The 27,357-nt window shown below is 39.6% G+C and overlaps 1 protein-coding gene across 1 annotated transcript in view; it reads left to right on the top strand.

The window, feature by feature from the left end:
- The window catches only part of EDNRB (endothelin receptor type B), a 29,580-nt gene extending 13,778 nt beyond the window's left edge, over positions 1-15,802 (top strand). Inside the window, exons 3-8 of the mRNA XM_068984210.1 lie at positions 7,300-7,412; positions 7,547-7,751; positions 9,371-9,520; positions 10,564-10,697; positions 11,298-11,406; positions 13,335-15,802. Coding sequence (XP_068840311.1) covers positions 7,300-7,412; positions 7,547-7,751; positions 9,371-9,520; positions 10,564-10,697; positions 11,298-11,406; positions 13,335-13,469 — 846 coding nt within the window. The 3' untranslated portion in view covers positions 13,470-15,802. The remainder of the gene's footprint in view (positions 1-7,299; positions 7,413-7,546; positions 7,752-9,370; positions 9,521-10,563; positions 10,698-11,297; positions 11,407-13,334) is intronic.
- The last annotated feature ends 11,555 nt before the right edge of the window (positions 15,803-27,357 follow it).

The raw sequence follows: 27,357 nt of genomic DNA, 5'->3' as shown, positions 1-27,357 counted from the left end.
AAGATGGTTACCTTTGGCATTTCCTGACCCTATGGGTCTATATTCCATTGGGTATTAAGAATGGTATCTACTAATAGGATTTTCTCCATTTAATTTGTCAAGAATGTAATTTTTAATTAAAAAAAGAATTGGAAAATATAAATTTCCCCAGTTGGAAAGATTTTGTAAGACTCATTTAGCAATACCTTTAAAGAAAAGACATTGATTTTCTATTCATACTGTTTATCCTTTTAGAAATTTTTTAAACTATGTAATATAAAAATATGGATATACTATAATAGCATATAGTACATAGTAAAACTATGTACTGTAAAAATAATTTTACAATATGATATGAAATTTTGTAGTATTCTGCTGCCTTTTTTCTTTCTCAAACAGCTGTTTCAACATAAAGTTATGAAATCATGGGCATTTTTGAATAGAAACCTTATAGTCAGTATTACTATGACTGTTTTCAATCTAGTGTTTATTTGTTTGTTTATTTGTGTTTATTTATACAAAAGAAATGTGCTAGCAAAGCAGTGGAAGCTTTAGGGGAAAGAGGCAAGCCTGAGGAGAGGCTATCATTTGTCAAATGGACACTACATTGCTCCAAGGAACAACACTAACAAAAGCTCTTTCTCAAATGAGCCATCACCATTGCAAACCAGTGTCAGTAATGGGAATATTTTCTGACTGGCTCACATTTGATAAATGATAAGTAATACGTATTCAAACTTAATTTTAAGCAGGCCCCAAACATTTAAGTTACGTGGCAGGGATCTAGAAACAATATTGATCCCTGACATTTTTTTTTTTTTGCAATCAGAGAGATTTGATTACAGGCATGATTTGTCTTCAGTACTCAGGTTTTGCCCTTAAGTTATCTAACTGAATGACAAAACTGCAAATAAGAAATATGAATGTGTTATTGCTAAGTTTAAAGTTAGACTTGCTTCTTCTTGCAATAAAAGAGAATCCATTTCCTCTACCAAAAGGAAAACTGAATCGTTGAACTTCAGATTATAGGCATTGGGTGTCATTATTTTTGTCAAGAAATAGTGAAATAATTTCCAGGAATTATGAAAACCTGTAAGAACATTCTTTCACCAAATTTTAAAGTGGCATCTTGGTTGAGATTGATTTTTTTTTTTTAAGTTCACAGCTTTTCCTCCACTCAGGGCAAGAGATTAATGTCTTTGCATTCTTAATAAGCTCCAAGCCCTAAATTGCCAAGATATTCTGGATGGAGGCCATTTAGGCAGAGATGAGCATCAACAGTAAGCATGGTCTATGTCACAGGAGATCAGGCTTCTCAGCGTCTCTACAAAGCCTTCTGATGAGAGAAGCAGAGATTGCCAAAGCCATCCTTCTGACTACAAAATAATAGAAATGGGCACTTAATCCCTCACCTTCTGTGGCCTCTCAGGACTGGCAGCATTCATGTCTGAACTGAAATCATGAAGGGTTTTTTGGCAGTCTCTTTTCCTTTGGAAGGGTAGATTAGAAAATTGTAATCTGTCGGTTGTGATTAAGTTGCTGACTATCTCTGTGTTGAACTTGAAGAGAACTGCTACAATTTTCAGTTTGTGTTTCCCTGTCCCCTGTGATAACTTGGGTCAGAGGTTGGACTGCAGGCCTCCCAGTGGTATGAAGAGCAATCATCCAATGTCTAGTATGAGCCAAAAGCAATAATAACCTCAAAACAGAGCCTGGATTCAATGCAGAACTCATTTCCATTGGCCAGACGTCTCTCCCTTCAGTGACCAGACACTCATTCATTTTGACTCATCTAATGACTATACCCTGTGATACTCACATTTGCATATTTAGAGATTGTTCGAGACAATAAAATAATTGAAACTATCTGAATTTTTGTACATTAGATGAATAAAATAGCTAGGGAGTTATCTATTACTTACCTAAGTTAGCATGTGTGTGCATGCTAAGTCACTTCAGTCATGTCCAACTCTTTGCGACCTTATGGACTATAGCCCTCCAGGCTCCTCTGTCCATGGGATTCTCCAGGCAAGAATACTGGAGTGGGTTGCCATGCCCTCTTCCAAGGGATCTTCCTGACCCAGGGATCGAACCCACAATATCATGTCTCCTGCAATGACAGGTGGGTCCTTGACCACAAACGCCATGCAGGAGGCCTCACATAAGTGAGTGACCAAGGACAAATATATTCCCTGGTAGCTCAGTTGGTAAAGAATCCACCTGAAATGCAGGAGACCCCGGTTTGACTCCTCGGTCAGGAAGAACCGCTAGAGAAGGGATAGGCTACCCACTGCAGTATTCTTGGGCTACCCTGGTGGCTCAGCTGATAAAGAATCCACCTGCAATGCGAGAGACCTAGGTTCTCCTGACTCAGGGTCTCTCACAAGGGTCAAGTTATTGGCGGGGCTGCAGTCATGAGAAGGCTTGTCCAAGGCTGGACACTTGGCAAATCAGTGCCAGCTGTTTTCAGGTGGCCTCAGTCCCTTTCCATGTTGCCTCTTCACAGGGACCCTTGAGTCTCCTCCTTGACATGGCAACTCCCTCAAAGTGATGATCCAAGAGTGAGCAAGGAGAAAGCCAGAATGCCATCTATGAACTAGTCTCAGATGTCAGGCATCATCAGTCCCATCACATTCTATTCACTAAATGTGAATCATTAAGTCCCTCCCCGCGCCCTGCCGCTTCAAAGGGAGGGAAATGAGCTTCACCTTTCGAAGGGAGGACTGTCAAAGAATCTGCGGGCGTGTTTAATACTGGAGTGGGTTTCCATGCCCTTCTCCAGGGGATCTTCCCGATCCAGGGATTGAACCCAAGTCTTCTGCATTACAGGTGGATTCTTTTACTGTCTGAGCTGTCAGGGGAGCCCTAAAAAACCAACACAGCAAGTTAATAAACTTCTAAGTACCTCTCAGCCTTTTAACCTATTAAAATGCAGATTGTAGTAATTTCCCTTATAGGATTGCTTTGGGCATTCAATGATATCCCATAGGTAAATGGCTTAGAATAGTGCCTAACCCATTGTAAGTGTTAGTTTCCCTTTTTCTTCCCCCTCTGATATGAAGACAGAATGATTAGAAAGACTATCACCTAGATGCAATAGTTTATACCAAACTGTGTCTGGAAGCATTCTTTCAACCGGTTGGAATCTTTTTATTATGTTTGCAAGGGTAACTGGCAAGTCTTCTAAACCACCTCGAGCTTGTCACTGGTTCAGATTCGCCGGATCCTGGGTCTTCTACATTTCTGTCAATGTCTTCACCATTCATATGATCAACTTCTTTGAGTGTTCTGGCTCCTCACGTCTTATATCCAACCCATCAACAAGTCCTGCTAGCTCTGTTATCAAAATATGTCCTGTCTGTAATCCATTCCTTTCAGTTGCAAGGCACCACAAGTTTCAGCCCGTGATCTCTCATCAAATCTTCTTTTCTTGACTATTCTAGTTTATCATTGTCTATCTAGTCTATTCATAGTCTACCGTTCCACTTTCTAGTTTATCTTGAGCATCCAGAGTGATCTTTTTATGTGTTTAGAATGAAAGGGGTTTTGGTATTTTTTTTTTTTTTTTTAATATGGACCAATTTGTTTCAAGACTTCGTTGAATTTGTTACAATATTGCTTCTGTTATTTATGTTCTGGTTTTATTAGCCATAAGCATGTGGAATCTTAGTTCCCTGACCAGGAATCAAACCTGCAACTCTTGCATTGAAAGGTGAAATCTTAACCACTGGATCACCAGGAAAGCCCCTGGAGTGATTTTCTTTTAACATAAATAAGATGATGCCATCTCAATGTTCAAAATATTGCAATGAATTTCCTTTAAAAAACAAATCACACTCCTCCCTCTAATTACATCTAGACTGGTCTGGACCACTCCAGTCAGCCTTAAGAACCTTCTTTTCATCTCTTCCTCTCACTAGGGTTATTTTGACGTCAGTTCAGTTCCGTTCAGTCGTGTGCGACTCTTTGCGACCCCATGAATCGCAGCACGCCAGGGACTCTCAAGGGTCTTCTCCAACACCACAGTTCAAAAGCATCAATTCTCTGGCGCTCAGCTTTCTTCACAGTCCAACTCTCACATCCATACATGACCACAGGAAAAACCATAGCCTTGACTAGACGGACCTTAGTCAGCAAAGTAATGTCTCTGCTTTTGAATATGCTATTCTAGGTTGGTCATAACTTTTCTTCCAAGGAGTAAGCGTCTTTTAATTTCATGGCTGCAGTCACCATCTGCAGTGATTTTGGAGCCCTAAAAAATAAAGTCTGACACTGTTTCCCCCTTTCCCCATCTATTTCCCATGAAGTGATGGGACCAGATGCCATGATCTTCATTGTCTGAATGTTGAGCTTTAAGCCAACTTTTTCACTCTCCACTCAGGACCTTTCTATTTGCTCTTTCCTCTGCCTAAAATACAGTCTGCATGGCTTACTCTTTTATTTTAGTCAAATCCCTACTGAAGGTTGCCACTTGTGAGAGAGACCTGACTGGTGGTGCAGGGGTTAAGACTTTGCTTCCAACGCAGTGGGTACAGGTTGGATCCTTGGTTGGGAAGCTAAGATCCCACATGCCTCATGGCCAAAAGAATCAAAGCATAAAGTGGAAGCAATATTGTAACAAACTCAATAAAAACTTTAAAAATGGTCCACATCAAAATTATCTTTAAAATAAGAAAGCACCCAAAATTTCATTACAATTTCTCAGTTCAGTTGTTCAGTCATGTCCAACTCTTTGTGACCCCATGAACTGCAGCACGCCAGGCCTCCCTGTCCATCACCAACTCCTGGAGCCTACCCAAACTCATGTCCATTGAGTCAGTGATGCCATCCAACCATCTCATCCTCTGTCGTCCCCTTCTCTTCCTGCCCTCATTCTTTCCCAGCATCAGGGTCTTTTCCAATGAGTCAGCTCTTCGCATCAGCTGCCACAAATCCTGTGAACACCATATTAAGTATTTAGGTATTCTTCCTCTGCCTCCCTCACTAGACTGTAAGCTCCATGAGAGCAGGGAGTTTGCCTTGTTCACTGATAGGCCCCCATACTCCAAATGGTGTTGGCACATGGTGGGTATTGAATACATGTTTGTTGAGTGAATAAATGTATAAGCAGAGTTATGAGCCAGCCCATTTTAATCCAAAGGTCACAAGTTAGAGGCTGGTCTGACACATAAAATTATTTTGTTAACATGATGTTATTATCTGTTAGTGTTTTTGTTTTTTCAAAAATTTGAATTAGTTGACAATTTTTATAAACTGTGAGATTTATATAAACATTTGGGGATAAAAATCAAGATATTTTGGTATTGGGGATTTCTTATCAACAATCACATCATGTTTATTAGCACAGGCTCCTTTTAGACAGGATTTACCGCAGACCCCTCTGCCCTCTATTATTTCCTGACACCAATGACTTTCTTGCACCTGGCTGCCTTCACTCTTGTGTGATCTGTCTGGCCTTGCAGGCTTTCCGACCCTAGAAAAAGCATATTTGCTGTAAGTTTGCCAACATTTGTCTACATGTCGGTGTAATTTTTCATGTCTGTCTTAGAAATGAAATTGGTCTCATGCTGGAGCTCTGAGTCATATTCATACTGAGACACACGTTTCAGCTTTGGGTGCCATTCTAGTTGCCAAACAGTTACCCAGCATGATAAACTCTACAAAGAAATGTTACAAGTAGAAGAATGGAAAGACTTAATTATGTTTCAAACTAGTTTTCAACTTTGGAAGGTTATTCTTTAAAACATTAAAACACACATAGGTAGATTTAAAACAGTTTCTTTTCAAACCGTGTAAACATTTGACCCAGATGTTTACCTAATATGATTCATTTACATTGGGTGTGGGGCATACCCAGTTGTCCTACAAAAGAAAAATCATGAGTTTAACAGAAGATGGCTGCATAGTTAGTTTGAAATAGAAATGTATGTATAGTAGCAAGAACTAAGTCATTTTGCTCACTGAATAACCAGTGCCTATGTATTTCAGGGACTTGAATACTTAAGCATCTACTGTGTCAGGAACTGTGCTAGGCAATTGCAGAAGTTGTATTCTGTCTGATAGGCTAGGGGTTGCAGACAGCAAAAACTTAACAAAACAAACAAGTATACTATACTACACACAATAAGAGTTAACAAGTGCTATAGGTGTAAAGGAAAGTGGAATAGAAAGACAGAGATGGGGAGGCCTGACCATTTTCTATCCTTAGCAGTGTGGTCATATTGAAAAGATGAGACTTGAGCAAGAGCTAAAAGAAGTAAAAGTTTTAGCCAAGTGGATCTGTGCGGGGAAAGCCTTCTGGGAGAAGGAAGAACTCAGGTGAAGTCTTAAGGAAGAAGCATGCCTTGTGTTGAACACATTTGGACAGTGTGCTGACTGACAGGGCAGTTGACCAGAGTGAAGAGTAAGGACACGAACACACACTGTGTTCTCCATAGGAGTCATCTGTGCTTAGTCGCTTAGTCATGTCCAACTCTTTGCGATGCCATGGACTGTAGCCCACCAGGCTCCTCTGTCCATGGGGATTCTCCAGGCAAGAATACCGGAGTGGGTTGCCACTCTCTTCTCCAGGGGATCTTTCCAACCCAGGAATAGAACCCAGGTCTCCTGCATTGCAGGCAGATTCTTTACCAGCTGAGGTGCCAGGGAACCCCAGGGAGGCATCTAGTCTAACTAAGGAACACTTTTCACCTATTTTTGACTAATCTTTATTTTGATTTGGCCATTAACTGAGCATTGGAGACTTCATAAGAGTATGAGAGGCATTTTCAGCACTACAGGTTCAATTTATTTATTTGTTTTTATTTTTATTTTTACAGGCTCAATTTAAATATTTAAAAAAACTGGAATGTAATTGTTTTACAATGTTGTGTTAGTGTCTGCTGTGCAATGAAGTAAATCAGCAATATGTATACATATATCCTCTCTCTCTTGAGCCTCCCTCTCACTGCCCCCCATGGCAGCCCTCTAGATCATCACAGAAGACTAATCTGAGCTCCTGGTGCTATACAGCAGCTTCCCATTTTTGTAAGGAGAACTTAAGCAATTGGCCCTGCTGTAGAAGAGACTTGGACCCTGAGCTCCTGTTCATGTGTAGCTAATTCTCCTGAATTGGCTGCCCTTTCATGATTGCCAGCCCACTCTTATTCCAAATACCTAACAAATGCAGGTGGTTTTCAGAGGAGTCCATGAGAAAAAGAATAAGAACTGGAATTTGTTATTTTACTCCACAAGCTCATTCACCTCCACTAAGTAATAAATACAGTTCAAGAGCACCCTGTGAACATCTCCCTAACAGAGCTTTGTGTCTCCTCGATGCAGCTGCTCGCCAAGGACTGGCCCTTTGGGGTTGAGATGTGTAAGCTGGTGCCTTTCATTCAGAAGGCCTCCGTGGGCATCACTGTGCTGAGTCTATGTGCTCTAAGTATTGACAGGTAAGAGCGTGTATCTAAGCAACATATATCCTGACCAAAATCCTAGTGGTTGCTACGTTACTTAGAAAGTAAACTGTAATTCAATAATAACCAGGCTCTGCCAGCTTGGCAATTGATTCTGTTTTGTTCTTCAGGTATCGAGCTGTTGCTTCTTGGAGTCGGATTAAAGGAATCGGGGTTCCAAAATGGACAGCAGTAGAAATTGTTTTAATTTGGGTGGTCTCCGTGGTTCTGGCTGTCCCTGAGGCCGTGGGTTTTGATATAATTACGAGTGATCACATAGGAAATAATCTGAGAATCTGCTTGCTCCATCCCACTCAGAAAACAGCATTTATGCAGGTAAATTTTACTTTTCTTTCCCTTTTCTGCTCTTGCCTTATAAATGTTTAGCTATTTTCCCCCAATCTCCTCTTCTTGGGAAATTATTGATTTATGACTGTCCTTGGCATAAATTAGAAGTGTAGGTCCCAGGACCTCAGGGTTAACAGCAGGACTAATGACCCATGCTGCAAGAAGCTAGGTCATTACTTCTCCAAGAATCCCCTGGTTCTCAGGAATACAGATAAGCCAAGTTGACATAAGAGAGTCGATTGGAATTTATAGCTTTCCTACTCAAATTCACATAAGAACTGGCAGCTACAACATAGTTTGCAGTAAGCAACACAGCAGTCATTGGAGGCAGTGTGTGGTTAAAGGGATGATCAAGTGGAACTCACCCTGATATGGATAGACTGGTAGAAATCTACATGACTCCATGAATCTTGGTATGAATGACAAGCCTGTCCTGTCTCTAAAAGGAAAACTACCATTGCAAAGAACTCCATCTTGTCAATTTATTTGAGAGTGTTTAATTAGGAAATGGGGAAAAATAGCAATGCTGGTCATCAGAAAATAGACCGTAAGTGAAAAAGGCTCTTCCCAACAGAAAGGGTAAAGAGGAGTTAATGCAAAAGGAGTGGGTCCAAATGTCACAAATAATTATTTTCTACTTTACACATAAGTTTATATAAGACTTTATGTATATGTGTATAGATCATGGCAAACAAAAGACTAAAGAGGGGCTTTAATGGGAAACTGAAAATGAAAATGCTGTTTCCTTGTTTCTTATTAGTTACAATGGAAAAAGTATTGCATGGGTGTGTGCTAAGTCGCAGTCATGTCCCAATCTTTGCGACCCCATGGATCTTACTCCACCAGGCACCTCTGTCCATGGAATTATCCAGGCAAGAATACTGGAGTGGGTTGCTGTGCTCTCCTCCAGGGGATTGTTCCGACCCAGGGATCGAACCCACATCACTTATGTCTCTTGCATTGGCAGGCGGGTTCCTTACCATAAGCACTACCTGGGAAGCCCAAAGTACTGCATAGATTCCATAGCTTCTGTTCCAGCAGAGACATATCTGGAACAACAATCTTTAAAAGGAAAAGGAAAAAAGAACAAGTAAGAGAGGAGTCATTTTATAAGCAATTTTGATTTTTAGTTGCTAGTTTAGATGTATACATCCCTGAGCTAAATGTTTACTATAAACCTCTTCCTACCTGCTTTCCCCAGAAACAAACTTGTTAAAAAGTGAGAAGTTCCCCAAAACACTAGAATATCTTTACACATCCAGATGTGGTAAGGAATTCCTTTCACTTATGTGAAGACAAAAATATTTGAGTTATCAAGTATTTAAAAATTTGCCCAATTGCTTACATTTTTATATATAATTATAGCACACTGCCTTAGAGAATTGAAACACCTTTTAGGAAAACTTTGTTTCACTTAATGTAATTTTTTGTTCAGCAGACAAAAAATTCTGCATAGTAGAGTAAAGATTCTACTGAAAGATTCTACATAGTATTTATAAAATGGATCTACTTTAGAAGATTATTCCTTGATGAGCATTTTTTAATATTTGATATGTAAGAGTTTCTTACAGAGGAATATTAACTATAGCATCCTTTCTTCCCCTTAGTTTTACAAGACAGCTAAAGACTGGTGGCTATTTAGTTTCTATTTCTGCCTGCCATTGGCCATCACTGCATTGTTTTATACCCTGATGACTTGTGAAATGTTGAGAAAGAAGAGTGGTATGCAAATTGCTTTAAATGATCACTTAAAACAGGTAAGGAAATAGAAATATTTGCTGACTCATGATTACAATTCCAATTATGAATATGAAAATTATTATAGTGACAAGAAACTGAAAGTATCATCTACTAGAGCATAATTGCTTTTTCTTAGTCTGATATTTTTAATATGTTTTATGCTATCTACCTGGAGGTATCCTACATAATCTAAAGGAATGTAAAAAGAGCCATCACTTTTTTAGAGAAACCGCTTTTTATTGGAGTATAATTGCTTTGCAGTGCTGTGTTAGTTTCTGCTGTGCAGTGAAGTGAATCAGCTGTATGTGTACATAGATCCCCCCCTCTTGACCTCCCTCTCACCACCGCCCATCCCACTCAGCTAGGTCATCACAGAGCACTGAGCTGAGCTCTCTGTGTCACACTGCAGGTCCCCACTGTCCATTTACACATGGTAGTGTATTTACGTCAAATCTGATCTCCCAGTTCACCCTACCCTCCTCTCCCCTGCTTGGTGTCCAAACACCCTTTCTCTGTGTCTGTGTCTCTATTCCTGCCCTGCAAGTAGGTTCATCTGTACCATTTTTCTAGATTCCACATATAAGCCATTACTTTTTAAAGATGAATCTCTAGGATGAGAGGAAAGGCCGGCTAGTTAGGAGGTTTGAAATGGACATGTACACACAGCTATATTTAAAATGAATAACCAACAAGGACCTACTATATTAGCACATAGAATTCTCCTAAATGTTGTGTGGCAGCCTGGATGGGAGGGGAGTTTGAGGGAAAAGGGATACATGTATATGTATGGCTGAGTCCCTTTGCTGTTCACCTGAAACTATCACAGCATTGTTTATTGGCTATACTCCAATGCAAAATGAAAAGTTTAAAGAAAAAGATGAATCTCTAGTCATTTAGGTTCTAATTCAAAGTAACTATTCAGCTTAAAACTCTGTATCCTGAATTTTTACAAATGCCACTCACTTTTTGTAAACATTATTAAACATTTTGTTTGGAAAGAGAGAATGCTGTGATTATAATGAGCCATCCGTTACAGAGTCTGATTGTGGTTTTATTTCAGAGACGGGAAGTGGCCAAAACAGTATTTTGCCTGGTCCTTGTCTTTGCTCTGTGTTGGCTTCCTCTTCATCTTAGCAGGATTTTGAAACTCACTCTTTATGATCAGCATGATCCCCGTAGATGTGAATTTTTGAGGTAAGTAAGGTAAAATAGAAATAGTTGTGTAAATAAATGCCATTCAGAAGTTTTTCCATTGATTCCTTTCATTGGCAGGAAGAGAAAGTACCATTTTTCTAATCCTAAGGGAGCAATTTAAGATGGCCCCCCCTCCCCAGCTTTTCTTTTAACTTTTACTTCTATTTCCAACGGAGAAGTAAGGGGAGCTTTGGAGAGCACTGAGAATGGAGAGCCAGGGCTGTCCAAGTGAGTGAATGACATGATTGAAAATATCAGATCTGGTTCTCCAATGCACTTTGTAAATCCTTTGTTTTTTAGACAGCCTGAGCACTTACAAAATATATTTTATTTTAAGGCAGAGAATTGAGCATGGGAGTGGGAATAAGGATTAAGGATATGACAGGGACAGAGAATAAGAGAAAGTGAGAGACAGAAGCAAAGAGAAAGAGAGAGACAGAGGCAAAGTGAAAGAGAGACAGAGAGAGATCAAAATCAGCAAAGACTAGTGATAAAGTAAAAATAATTATAAATGGGTAGTTTTTTAATTTATAAAGTACAAATGTCTGTAAAGGATTTGTGCTCATAGCACATAAATAAATCTTTGTATTATTTTTGCAGCTTTTTGTTGGTATTGGACTACATTGGCATCAACATGGCCTCCCTGAATTCCTGTATTAACCCAATAGCTCTGTATTTGGTGAGCAAAAGATTCAAAAACTGCTTTAAGGTAAGAGAGTATTCAAAAATCAAAAACCCTTTTAATCTGGTATCAAATATAACCCTTACAAACTATTAATATTTCTAACCAGAGAGATCTAGTCAATTGTTTTATAGTTTTCCCTTGTATTACATGATGGATGATTCTTTAAATATAAATTTTGCTCATAAATCACTATAATTGATTTCTCCCTACAAATCCCAGTCAACCATTCACTACTGCCTCAACCAATCAGTCTTACTCATAGAATTACTCAGAAAATGAATAAAAAATTACATGCATTGATATCTGAATGCTATCACATGATAAAATAAGAGCTACACGTGAATTAAATGCACTATTTCCCTTTTTGGAAGATTTTGGACTAGGTAACACACTGCTAATTATAACTAAGTTAGTCTCCTTTTCATACACAGGTGAGAATTACAAGTCAAACAAAGCAGCTTAATTCAAGTTCTACCTTCACTTTTTTGCCTTCATTCGATAGCAGTCTTCCTTGATATAGAATAGATGAAATTATTCCTCATTTGGCTGCTTCCATTTGTGTGTAACATCCATCCATTCATTCACTCCTTCAGTTACCTAGTATGGAATAAAACATTCCTTCCCTTATATCCACTTGTTCCTAGTGTAACCAAACCCAGGTTGGCTGCTTGCCACTCATACACCAATAATTCCAGAGGCAAGTGTTAATAAAGGAGAAAAAATGGAGAAAAATGCTTTCATCAGAAAAGCCAGCAATCTAGGGAGATGGTGGACTCAGGTCCAGAGACCGACTCCAAAGATTCTGTTCAGTCACGACAATTTTTAAAGGGAAAAATGGAGGGAGAAGAATCTCAGTGAATCATCCAGGCAGAAGGTTGGGCTCTGCCTCTCCATGGAAGGCAGACTGTCTGGCTCTCTCTTCAGATGTTATCTTGCCAAGTGATCTGCTCCCAGGATTCCTTGCGGGGACTGCTGTGGGTGCAGACCTAGTCCTGCTTCGTTTTATCTAGGAGAAGCATCAACAGGTTAGACAAGGCATCTTGTGCACTCAGTTGAGCATTAAGTCAGGAGTTAGTTTCAATTGCTTAGTGATCAAATCCCCAGGGGTGTGTTAGTTGCTCATGTCCAATTCTTGGTGACCCCATGGTCTATAGCCCACCAGGCTCCTCTGCCCATGGAATTCTCCAAGCAAGAATACTAGAGTGGATTGCCATTCCATTCTCCAGGGGACTTTCCCAAACCAGGGATTGAACCTCAGTCTTCTGCATTGCAGTCAGATTCTTTATCCTCTGAGCCACCAGAGAAGCCTATAATTAGGTTCTTTTAAGGTTAGAAGTAAACAGAAATAGGCAAACAGGAAAGGGACAAAGGAGCTGTTTTCAGTTCCCCCACTGTCAACCACCATTCCATTTCTATAGGATTAGGGGTGAAGTCCTAGGGCACCATATTCTCAGAGGGGAAGATGTCAACATGGTTCTGTAGCATCTCTTTGCTGACAATTCTAGTTGTGTCCTTAAATATACGGGTGAAACAAGCTACAATTATTTTGATGCCCACAAAGTTACAGATTATTATGTATGTATGGGTATGGTAATATTTCCACTTGCATAGGAAAAAAAGGTTTGAGTTATATATTTATCAAATATTAAGACTATTTCTCAAGTAATCAAGAGTAAGTATCCAAGAATTGAGTGTCTTTCTATTTCATTTTAATTAAAAGATGAAGAAATGTAATTATATACATTTTTCTTCGGTGTAGCTTCTAGTTTAAAAAATTATCAAATACTACTTCTGTAGTTATATGTTTTTAAGGGGAAAATAAGAGGGCATGGCAAGAAAGTGGCCCAAGAATTGCTGTTCATGCAGAGAAAGCCAGAATTCTGGTGAGCCGGGAGGGTTGTGATAGTGTAACTTGATGTAAACTTATAACAAAGTTACTTTGTTTTGGGCAGTCATGTTTATGCTGCTGGTGCCAATCATTTGAAGAAAAGCAGTCCTTGGAGGAAAAGCAGTCATGCTTAAAGTTCAAAGCTAACGATCACGGATATGACAACTTCCGTTCCAGTAATAAATACAGCTCATCTTGAAAGAAGGAATATTCATTTTCTTTATTTTGGACAGAAATCATTCAAACAAAGAGGTGTCTGCCAAAGTGAAACAAAACAACGTGTGTGTTTGCACAAAACAATGTACAAATCTAAGAGTGATTATTTTCTTCACGCTCAAGAGTTCCACATGACATTTGACGAGCTGTTTCCAGCATGAGAAGACAAGCAGTGAGAATTAAGAAAGCCTCGTTGTGAAAGCACTTAATTCTTTACAGTTAGCACTTCACTGTTATAGCTCTTCAGAACTTCTGGTCTATTCATACACCACTTACATTTAACTTGAGTTCACTCAGAATTCCTGTGAAAGATGTTTATTTTTGTAAATTAAGATGCATCTGATGTAAAGGAAAAAAGTGTCACTGCAAAACAGAATTTTTAGATGAAATTTAAATTACTCAATTTAAAAATTTTTAAATCTTTTAAAGTTTCACACCTTTGGTGGGACTATATTTGGAAACAACACATGAAAATAGTTCGGCTGGTGTACTTTTGACATTAGAGACATATTTAAATGATCAGGAGGGAGAATCAGAGACTGAGGTTTTTGAAAATCATGCAACTTTACATTCAGATAAGATCAAATGTCACAAAGGGACAGAGAGAGAAGTTTCGGAATGCCATGCCAAAATACTGCTTTGAAATCGCCTATTCGTGTACTTGGCAAAGAAAGGACTACCTACAATTTTTTTGAGGATTATTAAAGCATTCTTCTTTTACCACTGTAGTTTAAATTCTGTACGTTTAGTTTTGTCATCTGTAAATACTTAGCTATAATACACGATGTGTAGATGATTAAACAGAGGGCAGGCCCCAGTGTTCATACCTTTACAATGGAGAGATGCCAGTAACCCCATCATGGACAGAATGTGAGTTGCCTGGAGCGTTGACCATATGGCAAAGAAAACAGCAGCATCTTCTCTGCAATTAAGGTGGAATCTGGCATATGTACCATATGATAGTTAAAACACTGTCTCTAAGATCATAGCTATTACAGTCAGTGCAAGAGACACCTTTAAAACATTACTAACTTTTATATTATTTTTGTAAATAACTAATAGAAAAGAGTTCTGGATGCGGTGCTTTCCTGTCACAGCAAAACTGCTATATGAGACTGTTAAGAACCTTTTAACTTTGTGCATTCTTGCCGAATTCTTTCATCTCCCCAGCAAAGTGCCTTAGGTTAACTCAGATGAGATGTGTGTGAAAGTATGTACGAGAGAAAAACGGAAGACAGAGGAAATGAGATGGGGCGGGAAGAGACCCATGGGGACAGATTCCCATTCTTAGCCTGATGTTCGTCATTGCCCTTTACATCAATGCAAAAGGTCCTGATTCTGTTCCAGCAAAACACAGTGCAATGTTCTCAGAGTGGCTTCAGGAACAAATTGGGCCCAAGAGCTTTAACTCTGTCTTAAAATATAACAGAGTTTCTGAATTTTTTTTTTTTTTTTTTGGTAACCCAGAGCCACATGTTGGGAATAAATGAGCGATGCTGCTTTCCAGCACCTAATGTGATGATACCAAAAACCCAACAATGCCAGAAAGGAAAGACAAGTCATGGATTCATGTGCCACATAGAATTTATTTACACATCACAGTCTTGTTTATTAATGTCTTCCTAATCATTTTCAGATCTTTGTTATCACAAAAGACATTTTAAACTTCGGATCTTAAATTAACTTTGGGTCACTACTGTTTTCAGTTTGTTAATGGATTTTTTAATTCCTATTTAAATTTGAGCTCATTTTGTGACCATTTCATTTCTTCCTCATTTACATTATAATGCCTTTTCTCTGTGTCAGAATCATGGGCTGTCAACATCTTGCCAAATTTTAAACTGCACACAGAAAGTATATGCATGCATTATTTATAATGAACTCATGTTCCGTAGCTTTTCTAAAAATGGTTGATTCAAAATTTAAACAGACTGACAAAGGTTGGTAGGAAACAAACATGATTTCTCAGCATAAATAAAATCAATACAGGGAAAGGGGCTACCGTTTAATTTTCAAACATATTTTCTAGTATTAAGGACTGTATAATATAACAATGGACAAAAGTAGTGTTAACATGGTTGGAAAGCTTAAAAGATTTACGACACTTTTAGATTTTCTCTTTTATATTTGCTAATATGGGTGTGCATTAGTATTGATAGCTTATAACATATGGCCAAAGGAATACAGTTTATAACAAAGCACGAGTATGCTGTAACTAACTTTATAAAATTGTAATATAACCATGTAAAATAATTATATATTTTGTTTTTTCTGAGGTCACTTAAAGTGGCAACTACTATAGTTGCTAATTCTTTATGATGTAAACAAAATCAATAAAAATTTAAATTGTTTTTGAAAAAGACCAGCTTATTTTTTTCAATGTGCAAACAATAATTTATTAAACACTAATTTAGTATTAAAATTTAAAGGAAATATAAATGTCACAAATGGACTTTACTTATGTTAAACACACAACCATCAAGAAAATATGAAAGTTCATAAATTAAAATGCCAAAGTTTCTGTTAATGGTTTATGGTTTATTGTTGTGAATAACCAGATACATATATACATTCAGTTTTCCGAGGTTATCTGATTGATAGTTGCCAATGGCACCTTATGTCTTTCCACCTCTGGTTTCTTGCCTGGGGAGCATTTCATTGTCTAATTATTACTGTATCATAGATGAAAGGTGAAAGGCTGAAATGAGATTTTGGAATCACTCATTTCATTTCACAAGCTCCTTTTGAGTATTTACTAAGTGAAAGATAGGATGAAATTAAGAAAATAAAGAGGTCGGCTCTTACTGGATAGGAGATAGAAATGACAGCAAAAATAGTACAAGACAAAATGAAGTGACCACTAAATAACTGTGTTTTGCAGCTGTCACGGTTCACATGCCTGTATCTCTTAGTACACAATCTCTTTCTTCCCCTGATAAAAATAATCAAGAATTTGCATTTATTCTTTTACCAAATAATTATCTTAAACTCACCCTAGTGTTCCAGAGGTTTGTATGAGTTATTCCTCACCTTTTCTGAATGGCAAGTTACCTAATCTGAGCTGGGCATTTTGAGATATGCTTGTGTGCTAAGTCACTTCAGTCGCATTCGACTCTTTGCAACTCAATGGACTGCAGCCTGCTAGACTCCTCTGTCCATGAGATTCTCCAGGCAAAGATACTGGAATGAGTTGCCATGCCCTCCTCCAAGGGGTCTTCCCAACCCAGGGATAGAAACCATATCCATCTTTTATGTCTCCTGCATTGGCAGGTGGGTTCTTTGCCACTGGCACCATCTAGGAAGCCCCCATGTACTTTGAGATATAGAAGTTCTGAATTCAGGAGCTATGTGAGAAGTACAAGAAAGCAAAACCTAGGCAGAATCCTCTCTAAGGATTCAACAAAAAGCCTTCCTTCTCTTGAACTATATTAGTTATGGAGTCACAATAATAATAATGCCCACATGATTCATGATAGTAAATGTAAGCAAAACAAATATAATTTAGGTTCTTGGAAGAAAACCAAAAGATGTGGCAGCACTAAGATGGAAATGTCCAGAAATCCAAACAGTGCAGAGGCCAAACTCATGAAGAATAATGTATCTGGCTGGACTGACTCACTTTCAGTCATTAGTCAGCCACAGAAGTGACAACATTAAATAATCAACGAACCGAATGTGTATACCCAAATCAGAAAATCCCACTGAACACTTCCAGAATGTAAGGCTCACCAGCCCAGGGAATAACTCCATCATGGTAGGAAGGCAGCATGTGTAATGGAAAAAACTCCAAATGTAAAAAAAAAAAGTGATACCCTTGATTGTTTTGACACTTTGGTTGATCTCAAGTCAGTTAACATCTCTGAGTTCCAGTTGAATTATCTATAAAATATAGATATGAACACTCTTAGTCTAACTCTTATATCAAATCAACACATTTATAACATTGTTGTTATTCTGTCACTAAGTGGTATCAAACTCTTTGCGACCTCATGAACTGCAGTGTGCCAGGCTTCCCTGCTCTTCACTGTCTCTCGGAGTTTGCTCAAACTCATGTCCGTTGAGTCAGTGATGCCATCCAACCATCTCATCCTCTGTTGTCCCTTCTCCTCTTGCCCTCAATCTTTCCCAGAATCAAGATCTTTTCCAATGAGCTGGCTCTTTGCATCAGGTGGCCATAGCATTAACCTGAGCTTCAGGTTCAGCATCAGTCCTTCTAGTCAATATTTAGAGTTGATTTCCTTAAGGATTGACTGATTTAATTGCCTTACTGTCCAAGGGGCTCTCAAGAGTCTTCTCCAGCACGACAGTTTGAAAGCATCAATCTTAATATGTAATTTTATTGTACCCTCTAAAACATAGGTATATTCAAAAGCAGAAGACATAGTCACTGTCCTTCAGGAATTCACACTCTAATGGGAGAAGTAGACAAATAAATTCAAGGAGCTAATATGTTATAGGTTCTAGAATATGGATACATACACAGTAAGAATAGACAGTTCAAGGAAACTCATCAGAGCTGTTGGAACTTGAATTGAACCTTAAAGGAAGTTTACCCAACAGACCAGGAGATAATGGCATTACTGGCAAAGTGACTATCTAATGGGGAAAAAGAGGATGAACCAGTATGGCCAGTTCAAGAAAAGGGCTGACCCATAGTATGTTGAAGGAGGAGTTGTGAGAGGTGGGGCTGGAGAGATTACAGGTCATGAGGACTTGTGCTCCATTCAGAGGGGTTTGCCCTTTCCCAAGGCTGAAAGTGAAAGTGTTAGTCACTCAATCATGTCTGACTCTTTGCGACCCTGTGGACTGTAGCCCGCCAGGCTCCTCTGTCCATAGGATTCTCCAGGCAAGAGTACTGGAGTGGGTTGCCATGCCCTTCTCCAGGGGATCTTCCTGACCCAGGGATCAAACCCAGGTCTCCTGCATTGCAGGCAGACTCTTTACTATCTGAACCACCAGGGAAGCCCTTTTTCTAAGGCTACTGTTTTTCAAATGTTTGAGGACCACATGTGCCAATCCATCTGGAGGTTTGTTTAAAATGCAGATTCCTGGCCTTCAACTCATATCTTTAGAATCTCTGGGGTGGGGCCCAGAAGTCTTTAATTTAATGAAGATTTCAAGTAGGTCTTATGCATGTAGCATTGAGGAAGCCCTGCAATGTAGATGTCTGCAGAACACCGAGTATTTTAAATAAGAAGCAACAGGGTAAATTCTGTTCCTATAAGACACTGGTTTGGAAGCAGCGTGGAGCCTGACTAAAAGACAGAAAGCAAGGAGACAGAATAGAGACATGAGGGTCTGAGGGAAGAATGTGTGTGGAGAGGATGGAGAACAGACCTGGAAAGACAGGGTCATCATAACCTACTAGAGCAGAAAGATGTGGCAGGTAAAGTTTTTAAGAGGTTTTTGGCTGGTGGGCCTTTAACCTTAATTAGCAAACTGTGGCCCAAGGGCCAAGCCAGTCTGCTAACCTGTTTTCTTTCTTTCTTTCTTTCTTTTTTTTAAATAAGGTCTGGGAAGACAGCCACATCCATTTGTTTACATATTGACTATAACTGCCTTTCACTATAATAGCACAATTGTGACAGAAACTTCATTGACTGCAAAGCCTGAAGTATTTACTACTTGGCCTTTACCAGAAAATATTTGCCAGTCCCTGACTTAGATAACGGAGAAGACGATGGCACCCCATTCCAGTACTCTTGCCTGGAAAACCCCATGGACGGAGGAGCCTGGTAGGCTGCAGTCCATGGGGTCGCTAAGAGTCGGGCTGGACTGAGCGACTTCACTTTCACTTTTCACTTTCATGCACTGGAGGAGGAAATGGCAACCCACTCCAGTGTTCTTGCCTGGAGAATCCCAGGGACAGGGGAGCCTGGTAGGCTGCCATCTATGGGGTTGCCCACAGTCAGATACAACTGAAGCGACTTAGCAGCAACAGCAGCAGCAAACTTAGATAAGGGCTTCCCACGTGACGCTAGTGGTAAAGAACTTGCCTGCTAATGCCAGAGACATAAGAGAATAGGGTTCAATTCCTGGGTTGGGAAGATCCCCTGGAGGAGAGCATGGCAACTCACTCCAGTTTTCTTGCCTGAAGAATCCTCATGGACAGAGGAGCCTGGCAGCTACAGTCCATGGGGTTGCAAAGAATCAGACACGACTGAAGCAACTTAGCACACCGGCACAACTTAGGTAAACAACATTAAAGGAAAAGAGAGGCAGCAATTAAATTGGAGGACAAAAGTGAATTCTGGGAATGAAATGAAGTCTGTTTGGGATGGAATGAGTTTAAGGTGGAATGGAACATCCACAGAGAAATTTAGAAGCTATGTCGAGGTTCAGGACAAAGATACGTTTATCACTTCAATCATAGTCTGACTTCTTATGGCCCCGTGGAATGTAGCCCACCAGGCTTCTCTGTCCATGGGGATTTTTCAGGCAAGAATACTGGAGTGTATTGCCATGCCCTCCTCCAGGGGATCTTCCCAACCTAGGGATCAAACCCAAGTCTCCTGTATTGCAGGTAGACTCTTTACCATCTGAGCCACCACAGTTTAGAGATGCTCATTAAAGGGGGAAAGATTCAAGGAGAATCAGAAAAAGTAGAAAAAAGAAAAAAATAACAGGGGTCACAAATGCAAGAGGGGTGAACAGAGAAGAAAAATTCAGAAGAGACTCCAAGGAACAATGAAGGCTGGTGTCACTAAAGTCATGGGAAGGTGGTGCAGAAACAAAGGAATAAGCTGTCAATCAGAGTAAAATGAGAATGTTCAAAGTGATCTTTGAAATTGGAAATTTGAAAAACATCAGAGACGTCATCAGGAGCAGTTTCTGTGTGTGTGTGTGTGTGAGAGAGAGAGATAATGATGATGATGACGACGACGGCAATATATCTCCATTTTCTCATCTCCTATTCACTCATTAATATGTATTTCATACATATGTCATATATCATGCCACCTTAGCAATAGAGGAAGATTAGGCTCTTGATTAACATTAGTGTATTAAAAATATATGCTTTTTTCCTCATACTCCTTCCAAAACTCCACTAAAATGACAGAAAAAGAATTTTTTAAGGTATAAACCCACAAAGACAGAGATGAAAGAGAAGATAGCAGCTGATTAGAAATAGTAACAGAAGTGAGTAAGATGAAAACCAGAAAGATGAGAAACAACTCAATCAAATTTGGGCGTTCTCTATGCAGTGACTGCCGCAGAGGCAGGTTGACGTGTTTCACAGCCCAGAAGACTCAGGTGTTGGAGGGGCAGGTGTCTTCTTTCCCTTTGAAGACAAGGGACTGAAGTGGAGCAAGAAACAAAAGGACTGATTAAAAGTCTAAGAGAGCAGACTGGAGCATCCATCTCTAGCCTGTACAAACCAGTGAGTGCCCCTAGTCCGCTGAAGACATGTGGCTGAACTTCTGGAGAGGTTGCCCCAGGTTATCTGCGGAGATCATGGTCCGTGGAGGTCAACTCTGTGTTCACATGGAGGACAGGAGAAAGTGGGAGGCGAAAGAGATCCCTTACTGGAATCAAAAGGATGAAGCAAAGACTGCCTTGTAGACAGTGGGAGCTTCAGCCCTCATCCCCGACCAGACACACCAGAAGAGTGACTGGCAGTCTTGTATGTCCCGGCAGGAGACTGACAATTCTGTTCTGAGGAAATAACCAGCTCAACTCAAGACAAATAATGTCTACAGATATCTCTATTGAGGGTGGGGAAGGTTCTCATTGCAGTGGGGTTTCTACCCCACCACATACCTAGAATTACCTTAGTGCCACATTTTGAAATATGAATAATCAAGCAAAGATCAGTAGGCATTTTAGAAAAACATCTGAAGTGAAAGAACCCAAAACAAACAGGAAAAAAAAAAAAAAAGTGAAGGGACTGGGGAAACAAACGTGAAAAAAAAACGCAGCAAAATCATAACTGATTTTCCCAGAGCAATAAATAATGAGCAGCAAATACTGGATGTTGTATAAACAAAAGGAACGTTCAAAGATGGAAAACATGCTCCTGGAAAATGAAAATTGGTAGGAGAAATAAAATAAAATACAATGAAAGGATTTCAGAGATGAACTTGAGGGAAAGTAGAATGTAATGCTCTTCTACCAAAGCGTGCTTAAGCTAAACTGAGGAAGGAAATTAAGGAATCCAGGAAACAGGTGACTCCCACACAGGAAAGGCTCAGAAACTATTCCCAAGATAACTGAGGGGGAGGAAGTACTGTTTAACCTGTCTACGGTGCAATCAGTTTAGTTCAGAGCTGAAGAGCAAGGGGAGGAGCTCAACAACAACAAAAAAAACAGAAGAGAGAGATTGTCTGTCATATTTGACCATATTTATAGGAGGAGGAAATGGCAACGCACTCCATTGTTCTTGCCTGGAGAATCCCAGGGACAGAGGAGCCTGGTGGGCTGCCGTCTATGGGGTCGCACAGAGTCGGACACGACTGAAGTGACTTAGCAGCATAGGAGTTTGCAAGTCTATTAAAGCACCTGAGGATAAATGGATAACAGTTGCATAGAATGTAAGCAAACAAAAAGTAATTAGGTAATCATTCATCTCCAAAATTTTTTCTGGTAGAGAAAAAATAAATGATCATACCTACATGACTTGGATATGTTGTTGTCAATGTGAACACTGAAGATTGTTTTAAATAATCCTGTGACACAAATGAAATTGTTATATAAATAAATTGAAAGAAAAAAAAGGAGAAGAAACGTGTGTAATGGTTATGGTGCAACAGAGGTAAATCTAAATTTTGTATAATAAAAACCTAACATTGACTTGGGAAAACAACAGTTGTTGTTGTCGTTCAGCCACTAAGTCATGTCTAACTCTTTGTGACCCCATGGACTAACAGCATGCCAGGGAAAACAATTGCTGACTACCTAAAAAAGTTGAAAATATGCTTATCCTATGACCAAAATTTCTACTTCTCGAAATACTGCTTATGTAATCAGGATACGGATACCAGAATGTTCAGAGAAGTATTGTTTGTTTCAGTCAAAAACAGAAAAACTCTAACTCTATCCATGATACCTTCTATGCCTAGATTTTGTGGTCCATAGCCATAGAGTGATATACTCTACTATGGTTTTCTCAGCCTCAGCACTATTTACATTTTTGACCCAATAATTCTTTTTTAAAGAGTCTTTCTTGTGCATTTTAAGATGTTTAGCAGCATTCCTAGCCTCAGCTTGGTAGAAGCCTGTAGCATCCACCCACTCAGTTGTTACAAACAAAATGTCTCCAGACATTGTCCAGTGCCTCGTGGGGGCCAAACTGCCTCCTGCTGAGAACCACTGAGTTCCATCAGTCTGATTTCATTAACATGAAGTTCAAAACCTTGCAAAACCAAGCTATATTTTACAGTATTGCAAACATAGATGACAATAAATAAATAAAGGTAAGCAAGAAAATAATTATACAGGAAGGATGATGGTTATTCATGGGAGATAGGAGATCACTGTGATTTAGAAGAGATACATGAGGCTCTACTGGCTTTGGAGAGATGCTTATTATTTGTTATGTTATTAATTTGTAGTATTCTGTATGCTAACATGCATATTAATACATAATATATGATGTATATAATATGGCTATATATGGTAATACCTAACTATATTATATAGGGGCTTCCCTGGTAGCTGGCAGTAAAGAACTTGCCTGTCAATTCCAGGAGAAGTACGTTTGATCTCTGGGTTGGAAAGATCCCCTGGAGAAGGAAATGGCAACTCACTCCAGTATTCGTGCCTGGGAAATCCAAATGGACAGAGGAGCCTGGCAGGCTGCAGTCCATGGGGTTGCAAAGAGTCAGACAAGACTTAACGACTAAACAAAAACAGTAACAACTATATTATATATAAATATATACTTCGTGTCTGTACTAAGTCACTTCAGTCATGTCTGACTCTGCTACCCTATAGACTGTAGCCTGCCAAGCTCCTCTGTCCATGGGATTTGTCAGGCAAGAACACTGGAGTGGGTTGCATTTCCTTTCCCACAGAATCTTCCTGACCCAGGGATTGAACCTGAGTCTCCTGCATTGCAGCCAGATTCTTTACCATCTGAGCCACCAGGGAAGCCCAACATGTACTTTAAATATACCTATATTATACATGCGGCTTCCCGGGTGGCACTAGTGATGAAGAACCAGCCTGCAAATGCAGGAGACATAAGAGATTTGGGTTCCATCTCTGGCTAGGGAAGTTTCCTTGGAGGAGGGCATGGCAACCCACTCCAGGATTCTTGCCTGGAGAATCCTATGGACAGAGGAGCCTGGCAGGCTACAGTCCATAGGCTTGGAAAGAGTCAGATGCAACTGAAGTAACTTAACAGGCACACACATATATTATACATACATGTATTATATATGTAATGTAAGTTTGCATATATTATATATGCATATGTTGATACTATTATATATACATGTACATAAAATATGATGTACTTTATATACTACTAAATTTGTATAATTATTTATTTAAGTATAAATGTCTTATGACTGCTTCTGTAGTTGTGTTGTAGTTCACAATTTAAGAAGTGGAAAAAAAAAAAAAAAAAGGAAAAATGTAGATAACACCTAACTGAAAAATTGAGAAATAGCAGTAAATTATGTTTTCAGAAATATGAAAGAAAAAAGGCTGAAAGGCTAGGAAAAGAGAAAGATATTACTTAAGGATACAGAATTCACAGGAACAAAGGATGGGGGAGGGGCGGGAAGAAGCTAATATTATAAACCTTCTTACAATAAACTAGGGCACATATGTTAGTATATTAAATGTAAAAGTTAAGCTTTAAAAGTGGAAATTGGTAGAGGCATATGAATACATTTCCTGAGTTGTAAGCTCTGTAAGCATTCTGGCTAGATTTTTTAATGCCATGTATTAATCAGAGTGTTTATTATTTGCGGAGTGTCTGAACGCTTTGGGGTTGGCAGAAGTATAACAAGGCTATTTTACTAAATAGGCAATATAGAAGCATTTTGTAATGTTTACTAAAGATTAAGCAGATAAATTCCAAAGGGGATTTTAAAACTGTAATACATTTAACATAATAAACAGGCAAATTTGAATGACTTACTAGATTAATTCTTGAAAGTTTAAACTTTTTAGCAAATCAAAGGAAACAGGAAAAAAGGAAAACAATGGCTGAGCATGAAGTCCACTTTATTACATTGTAGGTGGTGCTAGAAAAATTGTTTTTTTCCAAGAGGTTGAAACATAGCTTAATCTATTATCCTAATTAGCAATTAGTAGTATCAGTTAGCATTATCCTAGTGTGCTTTAAGACTAGGAAAATTTTTATTGTTTCAAGTACTTAAATTGACACCATAGTCAGCTTTGGCCTCACTGTTCAGTACATATTAAACAGATTGTGGAGAAAGCCAAGTTATAAATCTGAGATAAGCAACACCGTTCATTTATTCCTCTCAAAAGTCAACAACATACATGGAACTCAGTAAGAACTCTTACAGGAAAAATGAAGCGCAGAGGGGCCTGGATTCTGTGGCATTTAGGGAAAGCTTCCTAGGGCAGGTGACTTTTAGGCTGAAGTCTAAAAGTGGGAGTTAGCCAGACCAAGGTCCAAAACAAGATTTCTCCTGAGAGAGGACAGCACACATACAGCCTAGAGATGAGAGAGGACATGATCTCTGATAATGTCTGTGTGTGTGTGTGTATGCATATGTATGTACATGGGTGTGGGTCTGTGTGTGCATATGTATGTGTGTGTATCTGAACTCTGTGTGTATGTGGCATCAGAGCAAGAGAATAGTGATAGACAAGTAAACAGTTCAGAAAGGCCCTTCAAAGATAAGAGTTTCAAATCAGTGATCAGGGAGACACTAAGTACTTTTAATCTAGGATGTGCACTTAGAAAGATGATCATGGACCTACTACAGACAGTGAATGAGGGTAAAACTGGAATTCTAGAAATGGATTAAAAGGTCATATGTGATGAGGTAACAGATATTGCACCCTAGACTAGGGTAATAGTTCTGGAATGATGTAGCTGGACTAAAGAGATATTTAGAAAATAAATCAACAGGATCCCACCTAGTGATGAATGAAAAGTGGGCATCAGATAGGCAAAGAGTCAATGACACATCCCAGGTGTCTGACTTGGGTGATGTTGTTCACTGAGAGGGGGAGCCACAAGAGAAAGGCAGCCGCTAATGCTTCTGAAGGGTGTGTGTGTGTGAGTGTGTGTGTGTGTACGCACACACGCACTCACCTGACACGCCGAGAGAAAAGGGAGAACATATAAATATTTGACTTGGCGTCACTTACACTTGAAGAACTTCTACAACATTTGTCTTTTAAAAAAAATACACAAGAATCTTGACGGAGTTTATATAACGATGGGGTTAAATTGCTGGAGAGGGAGAGGTTTGAAGACACAGAAGAAGAGGATTTGGGAAATGGTGTAAAGAAGAGAGTCCTGAGAAAGCATAAGGAGATGGGATTGGATTTCAAGAAGGAGAGACTGGGTATAAACTGGGGAAGAGAGAAAGGGAAAAAAAAAAAACTTTTTTAAAAATAGTGATGTAATTGTCACTTCAGTTCAGTTGCTCAGTCACGTCTGACTCTTTGTGACCCCATGGACTGCAGCACACCAGGCTTCCCTGTCCAACACCAACTACCAGAGCTTTCTCAAACTCATGTCCATTGAGTTGCTGATGCCATCCAACCACCTCATCATCTGTCATCCCCTTCTCCTCCTGCCCTCAAGCTTTCCCAGCATCAGAGTCATTTTTTCCCAACAGGCGGCCAAAGTGTTAGGGAAAGCACACTGACTGAAACTGCCCACCCTGGTCAGGCCCCTTAGTAACCGTTCTCATGAGCTGTTTTATGATAGGAGATCCTGGTAAGGAATACAAAATTAATAAGCTACCACCAACCGGAAGAGTTCAGGAAAGGGCAAAATGAGACAACACTTGTTGGTCCACTTCCCAGAATCCCTCTCATAAGCATCCATCTTGGCTGAGCCATGCGTACACCACCAGGAAAGACTCTGAATTAGAATGATGGGCCAAAGACCACCCGGAAACTGATCTCATCACCATAAAACCGGAGACTGCGAGCCACGTGGCAGAGCAGTTCTCCTGGGTTCCCTTACCCTACTGCTTTCCACCCGGGTGCCCTTTCCCAATAAAATCTCTTGCTTTGTCAGCACATGTGTCTCCTCGGACAATTCATTTCTGAGTGTTAGACAAGAGCCCATTTGGGGGCCCTGGAAGGGGTCCCCCTTCCTGCAACAAAAGTATTGGAGTTTCCACTTCAGCATCAATCCTTCCAGTGAATATTCAGGACGGATTTCCTTTAGGATGGACTGGTCGGATCTCCTTGCCGTCCAAGGGACTCTCAAGAGTCTTCTCCAACACCACAGTTCAAAAGCATCAATTCTTTGGTGCTCAGCTTTCTTTATAGTCCAACTCTAACATCCACACATGACTACTGGAAATACCATAGCTTTGACTAGACAGACCTTTGTTGGTAATGTCTCTGCTTTTAAATATGCTGTCTAGGTTGGTCATAGCTTTTCTCCCAAGGAGCAAGTGGTCTTTTAATTTCATGGCTGCAGTCACCATCTGCAGTGATTTTGGAGCCCAAGAAAATGAAATCTGTCACTGTTTCCATTGTTTCCCCATCTATTTGCCATGAAGTAATGGGACCAGATGCCATGATCTCAGTTTTCATTTTTTTAATATAAATTTATTTATTTTAATTGCAGGCTAATTATTTTACAATATCGTATTGGTTTTGCCACACATTGACATGAATCCACCACGGGTGTATATGTGTTCCCCATCCTGAACCCCTCTCCCACCTCCCTCCCCATCCCCTCCCTCTGGGTCATCCCA

The sequence above is a fragment of the Capricornis sumatraensis genome, chromosome 12, assembly GCF_032405125.1.
Source record: "Capricornis sumatraensis isolate serow.1 chromosome 12, serow.2, whole genome shotgun sequence".
Taxonomy (NCBI): domain Eukaryota; kingdom Metazoa; phylum Chordata; class Mammalia; order Artiodactyla; family Bovidae; genus Capricornis; species Capricornis sumatraensis.
This window is presented reverse-complemented; position numbering and strand designations above follow the sequence as displayed.